We start from the raw sequence: 20334 nt of genomic DNA on the forward strand, positions 1-20334 counted from the left end.
GCAGTAGGCGGGCATACCGCTCTGAAACGTCTCCACCCTATCTTTAAGGCACCATTACATTTATGTAAATTATGTTATACCGGCCACTGATTGCCTCTTCTGGAGGTTTCGCATAACTGTCCTAAGCATATCTATGCAATGAATGAAGACTATCTATGTTTACTCTACAAACTGCGTTAATTATGCAGTATCGACAGAAAATATGCAACAGTAATGCTTTACGAATATGTACTGAACGACCTCCAAATGTTTCCTACGGCATTACTATTCTCCATGCAGCACCGAAATAAATATTCAGACCAACACGTTGGGGTGATGTGGGCCAGCCCACATTATTTTAGTGTTGGGAATAAATTTCTCTCATGTTACTGAGTGTAGCATACAAGCAAAAAAAATAATGCTTAAGGTTTCACACTTGATTATTGGAACTTGGGCAGCCCTGAACATGCCCGATTCAACCCATTAGGGCAGCACGTGGGTCAGCCCGAAACGGACTGGCTTTCGCAAATCCCGCGCCTGTACAATTCAGGTATTGGAGGGATTAATCGACTTAAAAATTAAAACCTTGATCAATGGGATGCCACTGCCTGCACAAATGTGGAGCCCATTAATGGTTCTGGTGGCCCCACATTCGTCTACCTGGGCTGAATGCGGGCAGCCCCATTTGGGCTGCCCACACGGATACAGTTTGGGACCGATCGCGGCGAAATTGGGCCGCTCACGCGGGGCCCCTCTGGGTACGTGTTGCAAATCCCGCACGGGACCCGTATGGGCTGCCCTCACGGGCCCAACGCGGGCCCCCACGTCATAGCCCACTTTGTGCTACTTGGGCTGGCTCCGCTGGACAGGCCGCCATTGGAAACTGACTCTGGCAACGTTTAATGCTAGAACCCTAGCTAGTGAAGCTAGTTTAGCAGTGCTGTTAGAGGAACTAGAGGGCATGAAATGGGATGTCATAGGGCTTAGTGAGGTTAGGAGGCCGAATGAGGCATATACTGTACTGAAGGATGGGCATGTACTGTGTTATCGAGGTTTACCAGAGAGGCGACAACTAGGAGTAGGTTTCCTTGTCAATAAGTATATAGCGGGTAATATAGATGATTTCTATAGTATTAATGAGAGGGTTGCAGGCATCGTAATTAGGCTTAATAAGCGGTACAAACTGAAGGTTGTACAGGCCTATGCACCTACATGTAGTTATGATGACCAAGCAGTTGAAAGCTTCTATGAAGATGTAGAATCGGCAATGCGAAAAGTAAAGACGCAGTATACTGTACTAATGGGCGACTTCAATGCCAAGGGAGGGAAAAAACAGGCAGGAGACAAGGCAGTAGGTGACTATGGCATTGTTTCTAGGAATAGCAGGGGGGAGTTACTAGTTGAGTTTGCAGAGCGCAATAACTTACGAATCATGAATACCTTCTTCAGCAAACGGAAGAACCGGAAATGGACATGGAAAAATCCTAACGGAGAGACTAAAAATGAAATCGACTTCATAATGTGTTCAACCCCCGCCATTGTGCAGGATGTAGAGGTAATCGGGAAAGTTCGATGTAGTCACCACAGGATGGTGAGGTCCCGAATTAGCCTAAATATGAAGAAGGAACGCAATAGATTAGTAAGAAAGAAACCCATCAACGAATTAGCGGTGAGGGGGAGGGCAGAAGAGTTCAGGATCTCGCTACAGAATAGGTATTCAGCTCTAACTGAGGATGACGACATTACTCTAGAGGCAAGGAACAATAATTTCAGAGATATCATTACTGAGTGCACGGTAGAAGTAGGTGGTAGCATAGTTAGAGAGGATACCGGTAAGCTGTCTAAGGAGACGAAAGATTTGATTAAGAAACGGCAGAGTATGAAAGCTTCCCATCCAACAGACCAGATCGAATTGGCCGAGATATCAAAGCTAATCAATAAGCGCAAGGTGGCCGATATAAGGAAGTATACCATGGAGAAAATTGAGCATGCTGTAAAGAACGGGGGAAGCCTTAAAGCGGTAAAGAAGAAATTGGGCATAGGCAAAAACCAGATGTATGCGATAAGGGACAAGGCGGGCAACGTCATCACTAATATGGACGAGATAGTCAAAGTAGCCGAGGAGTTCTATACAGATCTCTACAGTAGCCAAAGTAGTCAGGACCGTAATGAGATTGGCGGTAGGGAAAAACAGTCAGACGTTCCATCAGTGACGAAGGACGAGGTCAAGAAAGCACTGGAAACTATGAAAAGGTTGAAATCAGCTGGAGAGGATCAGATAACTACAGATTTGCTGAAGGACGAGGGGGATATCGTGCTAGAAAACTGGCCACCCTGTATACGCAGTGCCTGGTGTCATCAACGGTACCGGAACCATGGAAGAATGCAAACATTATCCTCATTCACAAGAAAGGGGACTCTAAGGACCTTAAAAATTACAGACCAATCAGCTTACTGTCTGTTACGTATAAGGTATTTACTAAGGTAATCGCTAATAGAATCAGGACAACCTTAGACTGCAATCAAGCAAAGGATCAAGCAGGGTTTCGGAAACGATACTCTACTATCGATCATATCCATACCATCAATCAGGTGATAGAAAAATGCTCGGAATATAACCAGCCCTTATACATAGCATTCATTGATTACGAAAAAGCATTTGACTCAGTTGAAACCTCGGCGGTGATGCAGGAATTGCGAAATCAGGGGGTAGACGAGCCGTACGTGAAAGTGCTGGAATATATATAGAGTGGCTGCACAGCAACCATAGTTCTACATAAATGAAGCAACAAAATTCCCATAAAGAAAGGTGTTAGGCAAGGAGACACAATCTCCCCAGTACTATTCACAGCTTGTTTAGAGGAAGTATTCAGAGACTTGGAATGGGAGCAGTTAGGGATAAGGGTAGAGGGAGAATACCTCAGTAATCTGCGATTTGCTGATGACATTGCCTTGCTAAGTAACTCGGGGGATGAACTGCAAATAATGATTGATGACCTAGACAGAAAAAGTAGAAAGGTAGGCTTGAAAATCAATATGCAGAAGACTAAGGTAATGTTCAACAGCCTCGGGAAGGAACAGCAGTTTAGATTAGGTAGCGAAATACTGGAAGTAGTAGGCGAATATGTCTACTTAGGACAGGTAGTAACCGCAGATCCGGACCAGGAAAAGGAAATAACAAGAAGAATAAGATTGGGATGGAGCGCATTTGGCAAGCACTCGCGGATTATGACTAGCAGCTTACCGGTATCGCTCAAGAGGAAAGTGTACAACAGTTGCATCTTGCCTGTACTCACCTATGGGGCTGAAACGTGGAGGCTAACCAAGAGAGTTCTACTTAAGTTGAGGACAACCCAGAGGGCTATGGAACGAAAAATGGTAGGGGTAACATTAAGAGATAGAAAGCGTGCAGAGTGGGTCAGAGAAATAACACAAGTTAACGACATTCTAGTGGAAATTAAGAAGAAGAAATGGACATGGGCAGGACATGTAGTGCGAAGAGAGGATAACCGAAGGTCGCTGAGGGTAACAAACTGGATTCCAAGGGAAGGAAAGCGTAGCAGGGGGCGGCAGAAAGTTAGGTGGGCGGATGAGAGTAAGAAGTTCGCAGGGGTCAAGTGGATGCAGCTAGCACAGAACCGGGTTAAGTGGGGAAATATGGGAGAGGCCTTCGACCTGCAGTGGGTATAATCAGGCTGATGATGATGATGATGACCCTAGCATTGCTTTGCCCATTCTTCTGTTTACTATGAGAGCGACCCCATTCCTTCTCTTGGATTCGTGCCCATAATAAAAGACATAATGGTCGCCGGAGTTAAATTCTCCCATTCCGGTCCACTTGAGCTCGCTGATACCCAAGATATCAATGTTCAATCTGTCCATTTCTCGCTTGACGACATCCAGTTTACCTTGCGTCATAGATCTTATATTCCATGTTGCTCTGTGATATATCTCTTTGCAACATCGGACTTTCCGGTCGCTTCCCGACACATCCACAACTGAGCGTCCTTTTGGTTTTAGCCCAGCCGCTTCATTCGTCCTGGAGCTACTAGGAATCGCCCTTTGTTCATCCCCAGTAACATGTGGGACGCCTTCCAACCTGGGGGGCTCATCTTCCGGCGCCATATCTTTCATGGTATTGTGACTGGCCATAGGGGTTTCTTGGCAGGAAATACTGGAGTGGGTTGCCATTACCTTCTCCAGTGAATCACATTTTGTCAGAACTCTCTGCCGTGTTCTGTCTATCTTGGGTGGCCCTACACAGCAGAGCTCACGACTTCATCGAGTTTCGCAAGCCCCTCCGCCACGACAAGGCAGTGATCCATGAAGGGGTTGAGAGCAATCACAAACTCACAAAGCAGGGTTCGAGACGCCAAAGAATCCTCCACCCCTTCATTCCTAGGGATGGTATTAAACCATTGCACCCTTTGGATACATCTCCAAGCCGTCTTTGTCAACTGGCAACATTTCCGAGTTTACAGCAAAAGGGCGAAATCGGCTCTTTGGTTTCCACAAAGAATGCGAGACGTCTCAAAACGAGGTCATGCGGTTGAAAAACAGGTTTTACAGAAACGCTTCTAAAGTAATCTACATATTCATTTCACCCACAGCGCACCGATGGTGCCGCGGTGGCGTAGTGGCATCCGCCTCGCATGCAAGAAGACCGTGGCTCGAATCCCGGTGCCGCGCAATTCTCCACCGGATTAAAAAAACAAAAAACAAAACGCGTGTCGATAGAATTGCATAGAATAGCTCTGGGATGTGACTTGATGCCGGTCAACACCTCCGGCAACGCACTCCCTCACTAGAACAAGAGTTGGCCACTCTGGTGCAGTAATTCGTCACAAGCTTCCATGATACAAAACCCTTGCCCTCGGTCACCAGCGGCTGCGGAGCAACTGACCTTAGTGTTCCCGGAGATTGTGATGGGGTCCGATTGATTAGATTGGGCGTCACACTGATGAAGCGAGCCTGTTAGTTAAGCCACCATGTTTTTTTTCCATAGTGGCCAACAGAGTGGTAACATTCGGCTAGATGCCGATTACAAAAACTACACTGACCACGGCGGTGGTCAGACTTGTGACACAGTAGGGGGTTCTAAGAATTTCTGGTTCCGAGGACAGGCCACCATTAGAAAACTGACCCTGGCAATGTTTAATACTAGAACCCTAGCTAGAGAGGCTAGTTTAGCAGTGCTGTTAGAGGAAGTAGCGGGTATGCAATGGGACATCATAGGGCTTAGTGAGGGGAGGAGGCCAAATGAGGCCTATACTGTTCTGAAGGGCGGGCATGCACTGGGTTATAGAGGTTTACCGGAGAGACGGGAACTAGGAGTAGGTTTACATATCAATAAGGATATAGCTGGTAATATAGATGAATTCTATAGCATTAATGAGAGGGTAGCCGGCATCGTAATTAAACTAAATAAGAGGTACAAGTTGAAGGCTGTACAAGCATACGCACCTACATGTAGTTATGATGACCAGGTAGTGGAAAGCTTCTATGAAGATGTAGAATCGGCAATGGGAAAGTAAAAACCCTTTATACTGTACTGATGGGTGACTTCAATGCCAAACTCGGTAGAAAGCAAGCTGGAGACCACGCAGTAGGCGGCTATGGAATAAGAAATAGCGGGGGGGAGTTACTAGTTGAGTTTGCTGAACGCAATAACTTACGAATCATGAATACCTTCTTCAGCAAACGGAAAAAGCCGGAAGTGGACATGGAGAAGCCCTAACGGGGAGACCAAAAATGAAATTGATTTCATACTGTGCTCGAAACCCAGCATTATGCAAGATGTAGAGGTAATCGGAAAGGTGTGATGCAGTGACCACAGGATGGTAAGGACTCGAATTAATATGGATTTGAAAAGGAAGCGGAACTGATTAGTGAGGAAGAAGTCAATCAACAAATTAGCGGCAAGGGGAAAAATGGAAGAATTCAAGCTCTAGCTGGAGAATAGATACTCAGTGCTAACCGAGGAAGCCGACCTTAACCTTGAAGCAATAACAATAATTTCAGCGATATCATTACTGAGTGCGTGGTAGAAGTAGGCGCTAGAGATGATACCGGTAAACTGTCTAAGGAGACGAAAGATTTTATTAGGAAGCGCCAAAGTATGAAAGCCTCCAATCCAGCCGATGGGATAGAACTGGCAGAGATATCAAAGCAAATCAATAGGCGCAAGGCGACCGACATAAGGAAGTACTATAACATGGGGAAAATTGAGCATGCTCTAAAGAGCTGTAGTAGCCTGAAAGCGGCAAAGAGAAAATTAGGAGTAGCAGAAACCAGATGTATGCGCTGAGGAACAAGGCGGGCAATGTCATTACTAACATGGACAAGATAATCAAGGTAGCCGAGGAGTTCTATAGGGACCTCTACAGCAGTTATAGTAGGCAGGGCAAGAATTAAATTGGCTATAATGAAGAGTAATCAGATGTCCCGCCAGTAACGAAGGACGAGGTTACGAAAGCATTAGAATCCGTGAAAAGAGAGAAAGCAGCTGGGGAGGATCAGGTAACTACAGATTTGTTGAAGGACGGGGGGGGGGGGGGGTATCGTGCTAGAAAAACTGGCCACCCTGTACACGCAACGCCTGACGACATCGGAAGTACCGGAATCATGGAAGAACGCTAACATTATTTTATATTCATAAGAAAGGCGACCCTAAGGACTTGAAAAGTTACAGACCAATCAGCTTACTATCAGTTACGTACAAGGTGTTTACTAAGGTAATCGCTAATAGGATCAGGACAACCTTAGACTTCAATCAACCAAAGGATCAATAAGAATTTCGGAAAGGGTACAGTAAACTTCTTTTTGATGTTTTCTTGAAGTTCCTTTTTTTTCTTCTTCTTGTTGGTTATGGTCACGGGCCCTCGACGGGGTCCGCCGACGACGTCCGGAGCCTCGCTCGCTAACCACCAGGCCAAACACAGAATGGCCGAGCGCCTTTCAATGCGCGAGACCCCCCGCCCCTCAAGAAGGCATAAAACAGACAACGCGCGCACGCAGGGACACTTCACACTGTAAACAAAAACAAGAAAAAGGTCCCCCTTCCCACGGCCGGTCTCGAGGGAGAGAGCGCTTCTCTCGCGCGCTCTCTCCCTCGAGACCGGCCGTGCCCCTCCCTGCGTACGGGCGCCGCTACACCCGCGCGCCTCGCGGGCCGGCTCTCTGAAACGGGAGGAAACACACAAACGCACACAAAAGGAAAACCCGAGTAAACATGCACTATTGAAGACCTTACAAGTACTCTACCATTGATCATATCCACACTATAATCCAGGTAATAGAAAAGTACTCGGAATATTATCAGCCTCTATACACAGGATTCACTGACTACGAGAAAGCATTTGATTCGGTCGAAACCTCAGCAGTCATGCAGGCATTGCGAGATCAGGGTGTAGGTGAGGCATATGTGAAAGTACTGAAAGATATCAATATTGGCTGTACAGCAACAACAGTTCTGCATAAAGAAAGTGATAAAATTCCAATTAAGAAAGGTGTTAAGCAAGGAGACACAATCTCCCCAGTGCTATTTACAGCTTGCTTAGAGAGTGTATTCAAAGGCATGGAATGGAGCAGTTAGGCATCAGGAGCGATCGAGAATATCTCAGTAATCTGCGATTCGCTGATTACATTGCCTTGTTAACTCAGGGGACCAACTGCAACTAATGGTAAATGATCTAGACAGAAGCAGAAAGGTAGGCCTAGATATTAATATGCGGAAGACTGAGGTAATGCTGAACAGTGTGGGAAAGGAGCAACAGTTTGAAATAGGTAGCGAAGCCCTGGAAGTAGTAGACGAATATGTATACTTAGCACAGGTAGTGACCGCAGATCCGGACCACGAAAGGGAAATAGCTAGGAGAATACGATTGGGATGGAGCGCATTTGGAAGGTACTCGAACGTTATGACAAGCAGATTACCGGTATCACTCAAGAGGAAATTGTATGACAGCTGCATCCTACCGGTACTGGGCTATGGGGCTGAAACGTGGAGGTTACCGCAAAGGGTTCTATTAAGTTGAGGACAACACAGAGGGCCATGGAAAGGAAAATGGTAGTTCTAACGTTAAGAGATAGGAAGCGTTCAAAGTGGGTCAGGGAAATAACTCAAATTGCTGATATTCTAGTCGAAATTAAGAACAAGAAATGGACATGGGCAGGGGCCAGGGCATGTAGTAACCAATTGGATAGCGAGGGAAGGTAAGCGTAGCAGGGTGCGGCAGAAAATGAAGTGGGTGGATGAGATAAAAAAATTCGCAGGGGTCAAGTGGATGCAGCTAGCATAGAAAATGGGAGAGGCCTTCGCCCTGCAGTGAGTATAGTCAGACGGATGATGATGATGATGCGCCGAGGCGGTACTAAAGACGAAGAGGGAAACACAAACAAGCGCTGACTATCATCTGAGGTTTATTGAAGAACGAAACACATGCATATTCCTTGAAACAACTTGCCACTACAAGGAAGTTATCTAAACAGTATGCGGTCGGAAAGATGTTATTTTCTTTTCTGATGGTGCAACGAAAGGCCTGCTGATACAATTCATGCCTCGATTATGAATGTGGAACCACTACCTCACGTGGCGCCTCACTGTGGCAAAACAAAACGCGCGTTTTTTGTAGTCTGGGTAGATTTCCACTTTTTGCGTATAAAAGTGGACTGAGCCAGTGGATGGCCTTTTGCTTTCAATTCTTCATATTCTTTCTCGTGTTTGCATTTTCAATTTCCGCAGTGGATGGCTGTGTGTGATAGGGCATCTTTTTTTCTTGCGTTTTCATGCTTCCTTATTCGCTTATTCACACACCTCACAGTCTGTCCATTGTACGTGGCGCCGCATGAAAAGGGAATACACCACCCCTACCTCGCAGGGAACCGCTGGTGATACGTGACGCGCATGACATGCCTCCCTCTTGCCATCTTGCCTCTGCATGACTTGCTTGCACATTGTGCTTAATTTCCTGGGGGCAGAAAACATCACATCAATGTAATATCTCCCGGCGACCTTCGTAAGCCCATGAGACATGCAATGTGCATATGAAACAACTGAAAACATCTTTTTTCCTTTCTGCTTTTGGCCGAATGAATATAGCAGGGTAACGGTTCGCGCAACCGCCCTGCTTGAATTAAAACGCTGTCTGTAAGGTCCGGCTCGTTGCCGTTTGTATTTTTGGCATCCTTGGCTGGGAAGGAATGTCTCGGCGGGGTGCCGTGGTGCGAACTGCGCGTCTGGTCTGTTTTCCAACACGTGGTTCCTTGAAGGAGACCATTAGTTCAAGAGCGCGGACCCCCGTCACGCTCTTCCCTTTGCTACGGGAGACGGGAGAGACCCTCCGCTTCCATCGAGCGGGACCTCATTAACCCACGCCCCCCCCCCCCCCCCCCCCCCCGGTCCCGTCGCCTGAGTGAGAACGGCCATAAATCCCGCGAGAAGGGTCTGGCTTTCATCCCGCTGCATTCAGACTACATGCGCAACGCACGTATCGTTCGTAAGTAGTACACCAACGTCAGTAAGCGAAATGGTCAGACAGGCTGCGACGAGTGGCACACATACGCGGGAAAGAGAAGCTACAGTTACTGTATTTTTATGTTTTTACGTGTGGAAAGGGGCGCGCTCTCGGCTCATCTCTGGAGCGCGGGATGGGCCCCGAGTGTCTTTGGCTGGAGCTACTCTTTGCGTTGGGACGCTCGCGCTGGCGAGCGCTAGGAGTAGTGGTTGCTTTGAAGCTGGGGCACGAGGCACCAGCTAGACTGCGGGGACGCGGAGTCCCTTGTCGCTCTGTTTAGCGGTAGGCGCGGCCGACCGCGGCTAGTTTTCCTTTGTGAATATAACTCTTGTACCAGCTCTTGTTCTTTTGTATAAAGTTATCCGGTTGTTTACCAAGTTGCTCCACCATCCAGTCACCCATCAACACCGAACCAAAAACTTTACTCTGTCCCTTATCTTTCATGGCAAGACTTCTTGAGCGCAGGTTGTAAGCATGAGACAATGTCCTCCTTTGCGAGTTTCGTATGACCAGACTGGAAGTCTAGCAAGAGATTTGCAGATCGTGAATGATAGCACCAGCACACGTGTTTATGTTCACTAAAAAAGGTCAAATCCAAAAACTGCAGTTCCTTGTTGCTTGGCACCTCGGTTGTAAATTTCAGTCCAGATCCGCATTCATTAAAAATTTTCACAACATTAACCAAGCTTCTAGGAAAGCAGTCCGGTCGGGTCAACACCAATTAATCGTCGACGTACCGAAGAATTTGAACTAACCCATCTGTTGCATTTGCAATGGCTCTATCAACGCTGTTCAAAAGAATGTTGGCCAATGCCACCTAGCTCGCAACCTATGCACACTCTGGTTACCTGAACAAAGGCCCCTACCATTCAACCAGTGTTGTCGGTAAATAAAATGCCAAGAGTTCTAGAAAACTGGCCACTGACACACCGCACTTGTCAATAAAATAACGTTCATCATTGTCCTGTGTTATGTACAATTTGACGCCTTTCATCAGTTCAGGATGCGGCAACAAATAATAAAGGTCCACCCCGTCAATGCTGAAAAACTTGCAGGTGCCAGGGCTGTCCAGCTTTAAAAACTCGACAAACATGTCTGAGCTTAGGATCGCAAATGGGTGCGGCACACACAAGGATGCCAGATGCCGCTGCAGATAACCTGAGCTGCTCGAGCCGAGGTCGACAAACATATCCAACGACGCCGTGGACTGACTCGAAACGCAGATAATGGTCAGGGGAAGCAGCGCTTCCGTGAAATTTGGAAGCGTTTGTGTTAGTTCACTACACAAATGTTTTTTTTTCTTTTACAGAATGTTGCTGTCGACTGTCGCAATTAATGGTAGCTCATTAAGGCACCGAAATGGGCAAAGTTCATGGTGGTGGCTCATTTTTGGGCTGTGCGCCAGGCGTGTGAACAAACGTCGACACTCGAGTGTATAGCCGATACTCGGTAGTCCGCGCTTCATCCCTGCCGTGTCTGTCTTGTTGGCACCTGTTTAAATACAGTGCACCTACAATGAAGCGATAGAGTTAAACTGGACGGTTGCCGAGCTAGGCGGCGAGCTTGCATATCGCCATGGGCATAAGCGTACATCCTCATCATGGCTGGTCCGGACACCCCCGGTAAACAGCGCATATCACCAAAATCGATCATTTCAACGTCCGAAATGGGAGGAGGTCACTAATTTCATACATACAACTTTTGGGAAAGTTTAATTAGTATCCATCCTGCGCTGAAACGGGATTCAGCTCGCCCTAACCGATCGCAGGTAACCCCGAGAGTAAACTCCGAAGCACTATGTCTAGGTCACACATGCAGAAGAGGTCGAAATCTAGGGTCGCAGACACGGTGTCTAGAGTAATGCAAGAGCCCCGTAGACCTGCTGCAGAACCCCATGCAGCTTTCCGGATTCGCGAAGCGGCTGTTGTCACCGTTCTATGATTTTTATTTTTGGAATAGAGAGAACCTAATTCGTGAACAACATTCATCGCTGCGCCCTTTTCGTGTACCTCGACTCGAGCAGCGCTAACCAGAGCATGCGCCCACCCTAAGTGGCGTTTAAGACGCATTATCACGCAGCTGTAGAGAGCGACAATTACAGGCCCGGTTTTCGATGCATGAGGAGTCTAAGTGACAACATGAATGTGCCACGCGAGCCAACGTGACACGACGAAAGCACGCTTTCGGCGCAGTATACTTCGTCTCCTACGTGCACCGCAAAAATGGCCGCAGCCGGCGTAGTTGGGCGCCATGTGGACTCAGTGCATACTACCTGATTCCACTGATTCACGACTAAGAAAATGCCTACCCGTTTGGCCGCCGAACGACCACTTGAAAGCTTGGTCTTTGTAGAGAGGCTTTCTTTTGTTGGAGCCTGCGTTTTGAAAAATGATAACCAAGTCCATCCTTCTCCCTACTGTGCACTGCGCGAAGTGTTATAGGGATGGTTATTCTCCTTGCCTGTTCTCTAAAACTACGCTGGATAGCAGGACAGAGGCGCGCTATACTTTGTTTCACAAGATGTTTGCAGCGCTACTAAAGGACAGTAGCCCCACTCAAGATAATGCTCATTATAATAGGTGATTGTGCCACTAAGTGCATCCCGCCTCTGGGCACTGTAATAGATAATTGTGGTCTTATGTCGCCCCACCGATTCGGTGGGCCAGACTCGCATAGGAGCACTATTACCTACTGTAGTGCACATGATCCTGATTGGACCAGGTCGCCCCTGCCTTTCGCAGTATAGCAAACAGTATAACAGACGAAGTATAGCTTGCCTAACTAAGGCCCAACTCGAGTGGCGGAGGCGACGCGCACCGCCACCGCTCGATCCTGCCATGGCCTAACGTGTATACATAAACAAAAAGGAAGTCGATCGTCAACTGTTTTTTGCCGTTGTTTGTCTTCTGTTCTTGACAGAGTGAAAGCTTGAGCGAGTTGGTGATACATCGTCAACATGCTTTCACGATAGAAATTTAGCATAAAGCTAAAGGGGACACCAAATAGGAAATCGATCAAAATTGCTGTTTGCGCCACTGAGTTCTTGGCACATAAAAAAGAACAACGCGAAAAACAGGGACAAAGGAACAGAAAACGCCCGTCCTGTCGTTTTGTGTTAACTTGTCCCCGTTTTACGCGATGCTCTTATTTATGTGCCAGGAAGCAAAGATGCGATATCGTGCTATCTATTTCTGTGCGGTTTCGTCATCCACATTGGCTGAAATCACCAGCTGTATTATGCCTTTCCTTTCGTGCCGCTCTTTTGCACTGTTACCAATGTCCCACGCTTGTTTCCTACTTTCTCGTTGATCAAAAATGCCCTCGACCGCTACTGCGGTTTCGGTCACAACGCATTTTCGAAAAAGATACTAAAATACAAAGCTCGTCGGTTTGAAATCCGAGCCTGAAGACTTGTTTATTGATTGCAAAAGTTGCACGAACTTCACAACGAATTCTCCCTATGACTTAAGGGTTATAAACCTGACCCAGCTGGCCCCATAAGCATGACCAATAATGGAGCAGACGGAGGAAAACCTTCAAATTTGCCTTGAAACAAATCATGAGCTTCGGGAAAGTAATACCCGTGCCACACGGCAAATTTAATGTCATTTCCATCGAATGACATTCGTTCAAAATGACATTTGTTTGCTGCCACACGGGAAAATGTAATGACATTCGATGAAAACGACATTAGGCACCGAATGAGTTTGGGGAACGCATTCGCTCGCGATCGTCCGAGGGAATGTGTTATCTCGAAACCAGAGACTCAGTGAAATTAATCCCCAAAATAAAATAAGTAACAAGATAATGACATTTTTCATATGCAATTTTATAAGCATCTATTTATTTATATAAAACATAGCAAACAGCGCAGTAAAAAACAAATACCACTCTCGCTATCAGCAGATGAGATGACGGGCGGCCATGTTTGTTTATATGCTGGATGCTAGCACACGTGCACGAGTGGTTACGGCGTTACGGTTACGGCAGTGTGCCAGTGCCATTTCTTGTATTGAAAGCAGCAGGATTTTCTCAGTTCTACAAGCAATGGCTGAAGAAGTAGCCAGATATCGAGCGCAGTGGACCGAGGCAGAAATTTTTGTCCTGATCAGAGTGTGGCAGGACCACCTGTGCGACCTGTGCCGTACAAAGCGGAACGCTAAAGTTTACTCGGCAATTGAAGAAGCCCTTCGGGCGGAAGGCATTGAGAAGGGGATAAAGGCTATAAAAAGCAAAGTAGAGAATCTCGGGAACAAGTACAGGTAAGATTTTTTTTTCTCCAACCAGCTATCCTTATCCGCTTTACAGGAATAGCCGTGCATAGGCCTCGAGCTTTCTTTCGCAGGCAGCTAGTCAGTGTGCATGTGTGATGAACTAGCTGCATATTTGTCGCAGTTTTTTTTTCTTGCCATAACCAATAACATCTGCGTTGCACCAATTAGTTTCTCAGTTTGCAGCAACCGAGTAGGAATGCAATGTGTTAAGCTTCCGCGCTTGCGTACTGCGCATTTAAATTGCTTGTTACGGATGCGTGTGCTATAATCGTGCGGGTTCTGTTCTGAGGATGCGCACCTTATTCTGATTCAAGATTATACCCTTTAGCGCAGTCGTGACATTGCTATTATTGCCGACACGCGAAGCATAGTGCGTCGGCAGTGCAGAAAATATTTTACTCCGCGACCGAGCAGTACCGTGCATGCCCGCATTAGTACAAAACACCACAATGTTATTTCTTGCAGAGCAAGAAAAAAAAAAGGGCAAGGTGCCATTGTGTGGAAATTTTATCGGGATCTGCGCAAGTCCTTGGGCACATTGCCAGCCAATGACTCAAGCCTGGCTCAAGAGACAGGCTGTCACCTGGAGTCCACAGCGGAAGAAGTAAGAAAAATGATACTGCATTTGCAAAGGCTCTGAAATGTGTTTATGAATGCATGCTGTTGAAATGGTACTGCAGTGGCATGTCAGTATTTGAGTTGTCCGCAAAGAAAGCCAGTGGTTACATTTTTACCTGCTAACTTTCACTTGGAAATTGCTGTAGAGGTAATTTGATAGTGTCCATGATGTATCATAATGCAGTAATGTTTCACACAATAAGTTATGCGGTTTAATACATATGCTGTCTAGTCGACGTTGTATTTCCTGTATTGTTGCACATGCATGGTATCGTTTCCAAAATATATTATTCTTCCAGCTGTTCCGCAACATGGTTGATGGAGAGGACACTGACCAGTACAACTTGGAGTCCAGCCAGTCGCCAGCAGCGTGCAGGGAACCTGCACATTTAGATGAATGTGCTGCAAATTCTTCGGAGCCACTTGCCGAAAGCACTTCACAGAGGCCGTCGCCATGTGGCAGTCTGCAGCCTCCTACCACTAGGCGTGGAAGGCAGCAGAAGGAAAACTTCTTCAGTCAGCTGATTGAAGAGCAACGCAGGCTGCGTATATCTTTCGAAAATTCTAAAGATAAAGAGTTTTCGTTCAGAGAACGTGAACTAAAGTTGCAGGAGGCAGCTGCTGAGAGAGAGATCAAAGCTGCTGAGAGCGAAGACAGGCTAATTGATGTGCTCTCTGAGCTGTGCAAAAAAAAAAAACTGGTGCAATATCCCCACCTACATTTCTTGTTTTTATGTTGTGAAGTCTCACATTGTCCGGGGTTTCTTTAACCACAGATAGCTACAAACATTATGTATGCCGGCCCATATAAACTACTTGCTGTTGACACACTCATTTCCAGTGCAGAAATTGTGCAGGCAAAAACTGGACTTGTTTGCTATGGTATATATATCTGTCAGGTAAATGCTGCAACACACGCTACAGCGGAACCAACATTGAGGGGTGAGAGGCAGTTCTGTCCAGCTCGAAGCATGAGGATCAATGCGCACTCGACAGTCTGGAGAACAGCTTCCGCCAACAGGGCCCTCGACAGAGGGCATGGCCACCCATTCTTCTCTCCAAACACCTCATTCCTAAAAAATGATTTCAGCAACAGCAATGCTAATTACATGCTACAGCCTTGTTATAGGTCACACACACACACACACACACACACACACACACACACACACACACACACACACACACACACACACACACACACACACACACACACACACACACACACACACACACACACACACACACACACACACACACACACACACACACACACACACACACACACACACACACACACACACACACACACACACACACACACACACACACACACACACACACACACACACACACACACACACACACACACACACACACACACACACACACACACACACACACACACACACACACACACACACACACACACACACACACACACACACACACACACACACACACACACACACACACACACACACACACACACACACACACACACACACACACACACACACACACACACACACACACACACACACACACACACACACACACACACACACACACACACACACACACACACACACACACACACACACACACACACACACACACACACACACACACACACACACACACACACACACACACACACACACACACACACACACACACACACACACACACACACACACACACACACACACACACACACACACACACACACACACACACACACACACACACACACACACACACACACACACACACACACACACACACACACACACACACACACACACACACACACACACACACACACACACACACACACACACACACACACACACACACACACACACACACACACACACACACACACACACACACACACACACACACACACACACACACACACACACACACACACACACACACACACACACTTTTGATCACAGTCCATCTTGAGCGACCTTCACTGAGGAAGTTGGTCCTTCTTCTTGAAGTACGAGGCAAGGGCTGCCCTCACTTCACGGCCCTGGCCGTTGGCTACATCTGTGCGATGTACTGGCTGCGCGTACAGCCCGTCGAAGTCATGCGCCTCTTGCACCCACTGCTGTTCAATAGGGTCGTTGAGTGCCTCGCAAATGTTGTGCAGGACACATGCAGCTCTGAGTGCCTGCTTTGCTGTTGGGAGCTTGCACTCCATGCGCTTCATTGTGTATCTGAACCGCGCTTTCAGCCGACCGAAGGCATTCTGGACAATTCGTCGAGTTTTGGATAAATTATAATTAAATGCTGCCTCATGTGGTCCCGATGCATTTGCAAATGGCTTCAGCAGGTTTGCTGACAGAGGAAATGCTTGATCACAAAGTACTAGCGGGGGCACTGTTACCCCCTCAATCACTGACACAGGTGACTGGAAGCAGTCACTCTCAATGTACTTGCACAACTTCAAACGGCCGTACACAAATGCGTCGTGGCATCTTCCGGGGCTTCCAATGTTGATATACCGGAAGAAGTATCTGTGATCTACGAGGGCCAAAAGTATGATGCTACGCCTGCAAAAAACATGAGAAAAAAAAGTCAATGTGGGTGACCCTTTATTATGAAGTGCATTTCATCTGAAATAAGAAGAAAAGAAAAGGCCATTATTTCTAGCTTCAAATTTGCATTCAATACAAGTTATCTAGAATGATATCTAAAATTTTGCTTTCAACAGGATTCTGCCATTGCTATTGGAGCACTCCACACAAGACACGTCTGCGTGTGTTCACAGCATCAGCGTTCACTGAGCATCTTGGTGATTATAAATCCTAGAAGGTTGTCGTTAGCATGGGTACCACATGACACAATGGTGCCCATAATACATCTTTTTGAGTACCCTTTTCAGATATATAAAGCCTACTGTTCGAGCTAGCCGTTAAATTTAGTACCGTCATAAGTAGCAAATACGGTTGAACAGTGCCTTGACTAAAAACATGTTTGAATAAGCCCAAGGCATCCACTAATTTTCATGCGGTGTCTCCAATACGTAAAAAAGTTAACTGTGAAGAAGGCGCCAGAATATGTATGCCGTTTCCTGTTTAGTCAAATAATTTCAAACACTTACCACCCTTTATAATTATAGTAGTCAGAAGCATGCTCCAGCGGCGGCGAAATGGGGATATGGCAGCCATCCAAGGCGCCAATAGCCTGCGGGAAGCCGCTCACCGAGTAGAATTCGCGGATGTGTTCCGACATTTCTTCTCGGCTCACCATGCGAAGCCATCGCGCCTCCAGCATTTCGATGACAGCAGCAAAAAATTCTTTGCTGATCAGGTTCACAGTTGAGCGTGCCAGGCCGAAAAGATGGGCAATCGTTTGGTCTTCGGCGCTTGACCGCAGCCTGTAGAGTCCAATGGCTACACGTTTTTCCACCGAGATGGACTCTCGCATGTTAGTGGTCTCACGCTCAAGAACATGCCTCAAAGCATCAACAATGTAACGAAACGTAACCCGCGTGACGCGTAGCGACTGTCGGAAATGTGATTCGCCTAGGTTGGGCAAAGTGTCCTCGAACCATCTTTCGTTGCGCTGGAACACCCAGCGCTCCCGTTGAGCAGTTGGCAGACTTGCAGCCATGAAGGCACTTATTGCGAACGAGTTAGCTAAAAGTTGCTCCTCCAAGCCCCTGGTGACAGCAGCTTGTGTGCGTATTAACGACCTTAACTTCTCTCGCTTGCTTTCATACTGCACATGACAGCTTCGGCGCTGTTCTCGTGAGCACAGGATGGCACGAATAACTTGACGCCGCCGTCGTTGGAAGTCAGCTTCTTGTGATACGTCGTCCATCGCAGAAGCAAGCATCAAGTCGAGACGCACCGAGGCGACCAGTCGATGAAAGCAGAAGGGGGAACTTTCTACACATACGCGGACAGCAAATGAGAAATCTGAGGAAATTTTCAAAGGAAAATGGCGTCACGCTGCTCGAAAAACGACGGCTCAAATGTGGCGCTGGCTTGAATCTGGCTCGGCTCTCGATGGCTAGCGCTGTTGAATAAGTTGGTGTAAATATTTGTAAATATACTTTTCACGAGGTTCACAATGTAATAACAAGTGCAATACATATTTTAAAGCTGTTTTCGTTAATGTTCGCAAATTTTAAAGCATGTAGTACAATATTTTATATCTGCCACTTTCTGTCCATCGCAATGGTCATCAGTTGCAAATGTCATTAGTTTTGGTCGTGTAGCAGCGCGCACAAAAAATGACATTAACCTGAACGAATGTCATTCGATGGAAATGACATTAAATTTGCCGTGTGGCACGGGTATAAGACCAATGAGGGGAAACCCAACACCGAGATAGTGTATATTACAATAACAACATCCTCTAAAGAATACGACTAGTGGGACGAAGAAAGCACCTTAATCTAACGTGCCGAAATACGCACGAGCCTCGTCAAAGAACGACTGCGGCTAAAATAGCAAGGGCTGAAGTGCGATAATGAAGGTTATACTGATGAGATGTCAATCCAGCCGAAATTAATCCATAATAGTCATGATAACAGAATATTCGGCCTGACAATGTGTGCGAGGCTAGAAAAGGGGCCACTGAAATGCCAGACGCATCTGCTTCCTAGTAAGAGGCTGTTGACAGCTTAAATTATTAGGGTCAATCACTTTCTTTAGAATTATTATCAAGCAGGACGAGCTGCTTAGTACGACGCTCAGTGTGCCATCAATGCTATTGAAGCTGCTGTATTGGGCACTGTTCGTGTTGTCAGTGACAAGCATCAGGCCGGCACCGTAATGTTCCGCGCCATGTTCAATGACAACAGACACGGGCCAGCACGTTGTTCCTTACGTTGTAAGCGAAATTGAACCTCTGTTCTTCTCATTTAATCCAAGCACTTCAATAAGATTCTGAGATCGAACCTCCTGAAGAGCTAGATGTTTGATACAGTGAAGCCCTTTCGAGGTAAGTTGATTTTTTCTCAGTACGCTCTGCAGAGCTCAGGAGCACCTTTCGCTAAAGCTAAATCAGCTTCATGTGCAGTCGAAAAATCTAGAAAAACAGTTATGTTATGTATGGCAACAATAATATTTCTACCTGTGTGGATCAGCACCTTGGAGTACCTTCACGAGAATGATCAGCCCTTCTTCAAGATTCATGCAGTGTGTTTATGATCTACCATCACATTTGTGAAGGCATTGGGCACCATAGTAGGATTTTCTCTACATATTTACATGGAAATCAAGGCAAACCCCATCTGTCAAAGATGACGACGATCGGTTAATCTGCCTTGGGGGTGACTTCATGTCTTCCGTCCAATACCACAAATTACCACGTGCGCCGTCTCGGGCGAAGTTCCTGCACTTTTGTGTATATGCCCCATATGAACTGATTTCAAATTAATTACAATGTGACGCTAACATTCGGCGTCTTATGCGCTGCCAGTGTCAAATATATACTTCTCTAGGTTATCTGATGACAGGTTTTAGGCCAAGAAAAAATAAATAGTTGCGTTTCGCGTCGTATTTAAAAGTCATAGGCTGATCATACGTTATCAAAGCAGCGTCAGTACTCCTTAGGACGCTCTCAGTTACGTTTTTTTTGTTTTTTTTTTGTCGACATGAGTGTACAGTTAAAATGAACTGACCTCACTATTATATCCATGAGCATCTGCGTGCGTAACCATGTCGATTTTATTTGCACTACCAACAATATTGCCGCGAAACCTTCAAAACAGTATTTGTTGTTTTTTAACAGCCGCCGGCATACAGGCTTATCACTCTGATTCTGGACCGCGTATCAGTTCCGTAATCTTTGTTTGTTAATGCTCGATGTCGCGATTCACACCTTTATCAGTTTTGTTGTAGCGCAAGATGCACCGAGATCTGTCTCGAAGGTTCCGGTCACTCGGATGTCTTTCCACAATGTTCCAGCCCGTGCTGGTA

General features: G+C 46.5%; 1 protein-coding gene across 1 annotated transcript; it reads right to left on the reverse strand.

Annotated features, from left to right (window-relative positions):
* Window positions 1-16367: 16367 nt before the first annotated feature.
* LOC146183677 (uncharacterized) lies at window positions 16368-17907 on the reverse strand. The gene is made up of 2 exons (XM_084608398.1): window positions 17505-17907; window positions 16368-16953 (listed from the first exon to the last, which is right to left on the reverse strand). Exons 1-2 carry the CDS (start codon window positions 17828-17830, stop codon window positions 16368-16370), a joined length of 912 nt encoding a protein of 303 aa, XP_084464524.1. The 5' UTR covers window positions 17831-17907.
* Window positions 17908-20334: the final 2427 nt, after the last annotated feature.

Source organism: Amblyomma maculatum, chromosome 7 (genome assembly GCF_055883805.1).
Source record: "Amblyomma maculatum isolate TAMU_Amacu chromosome 7, ASM5588380v1, whole genome shotgun sequence".
Classification (NCBI taxonomy): domain Eukaryota; kingdom Metazoa; phylum Arthropoda; class Arachnida; order Ixodida; family Ixodidae; genus Amblyomma; species Amblyomma maculatum.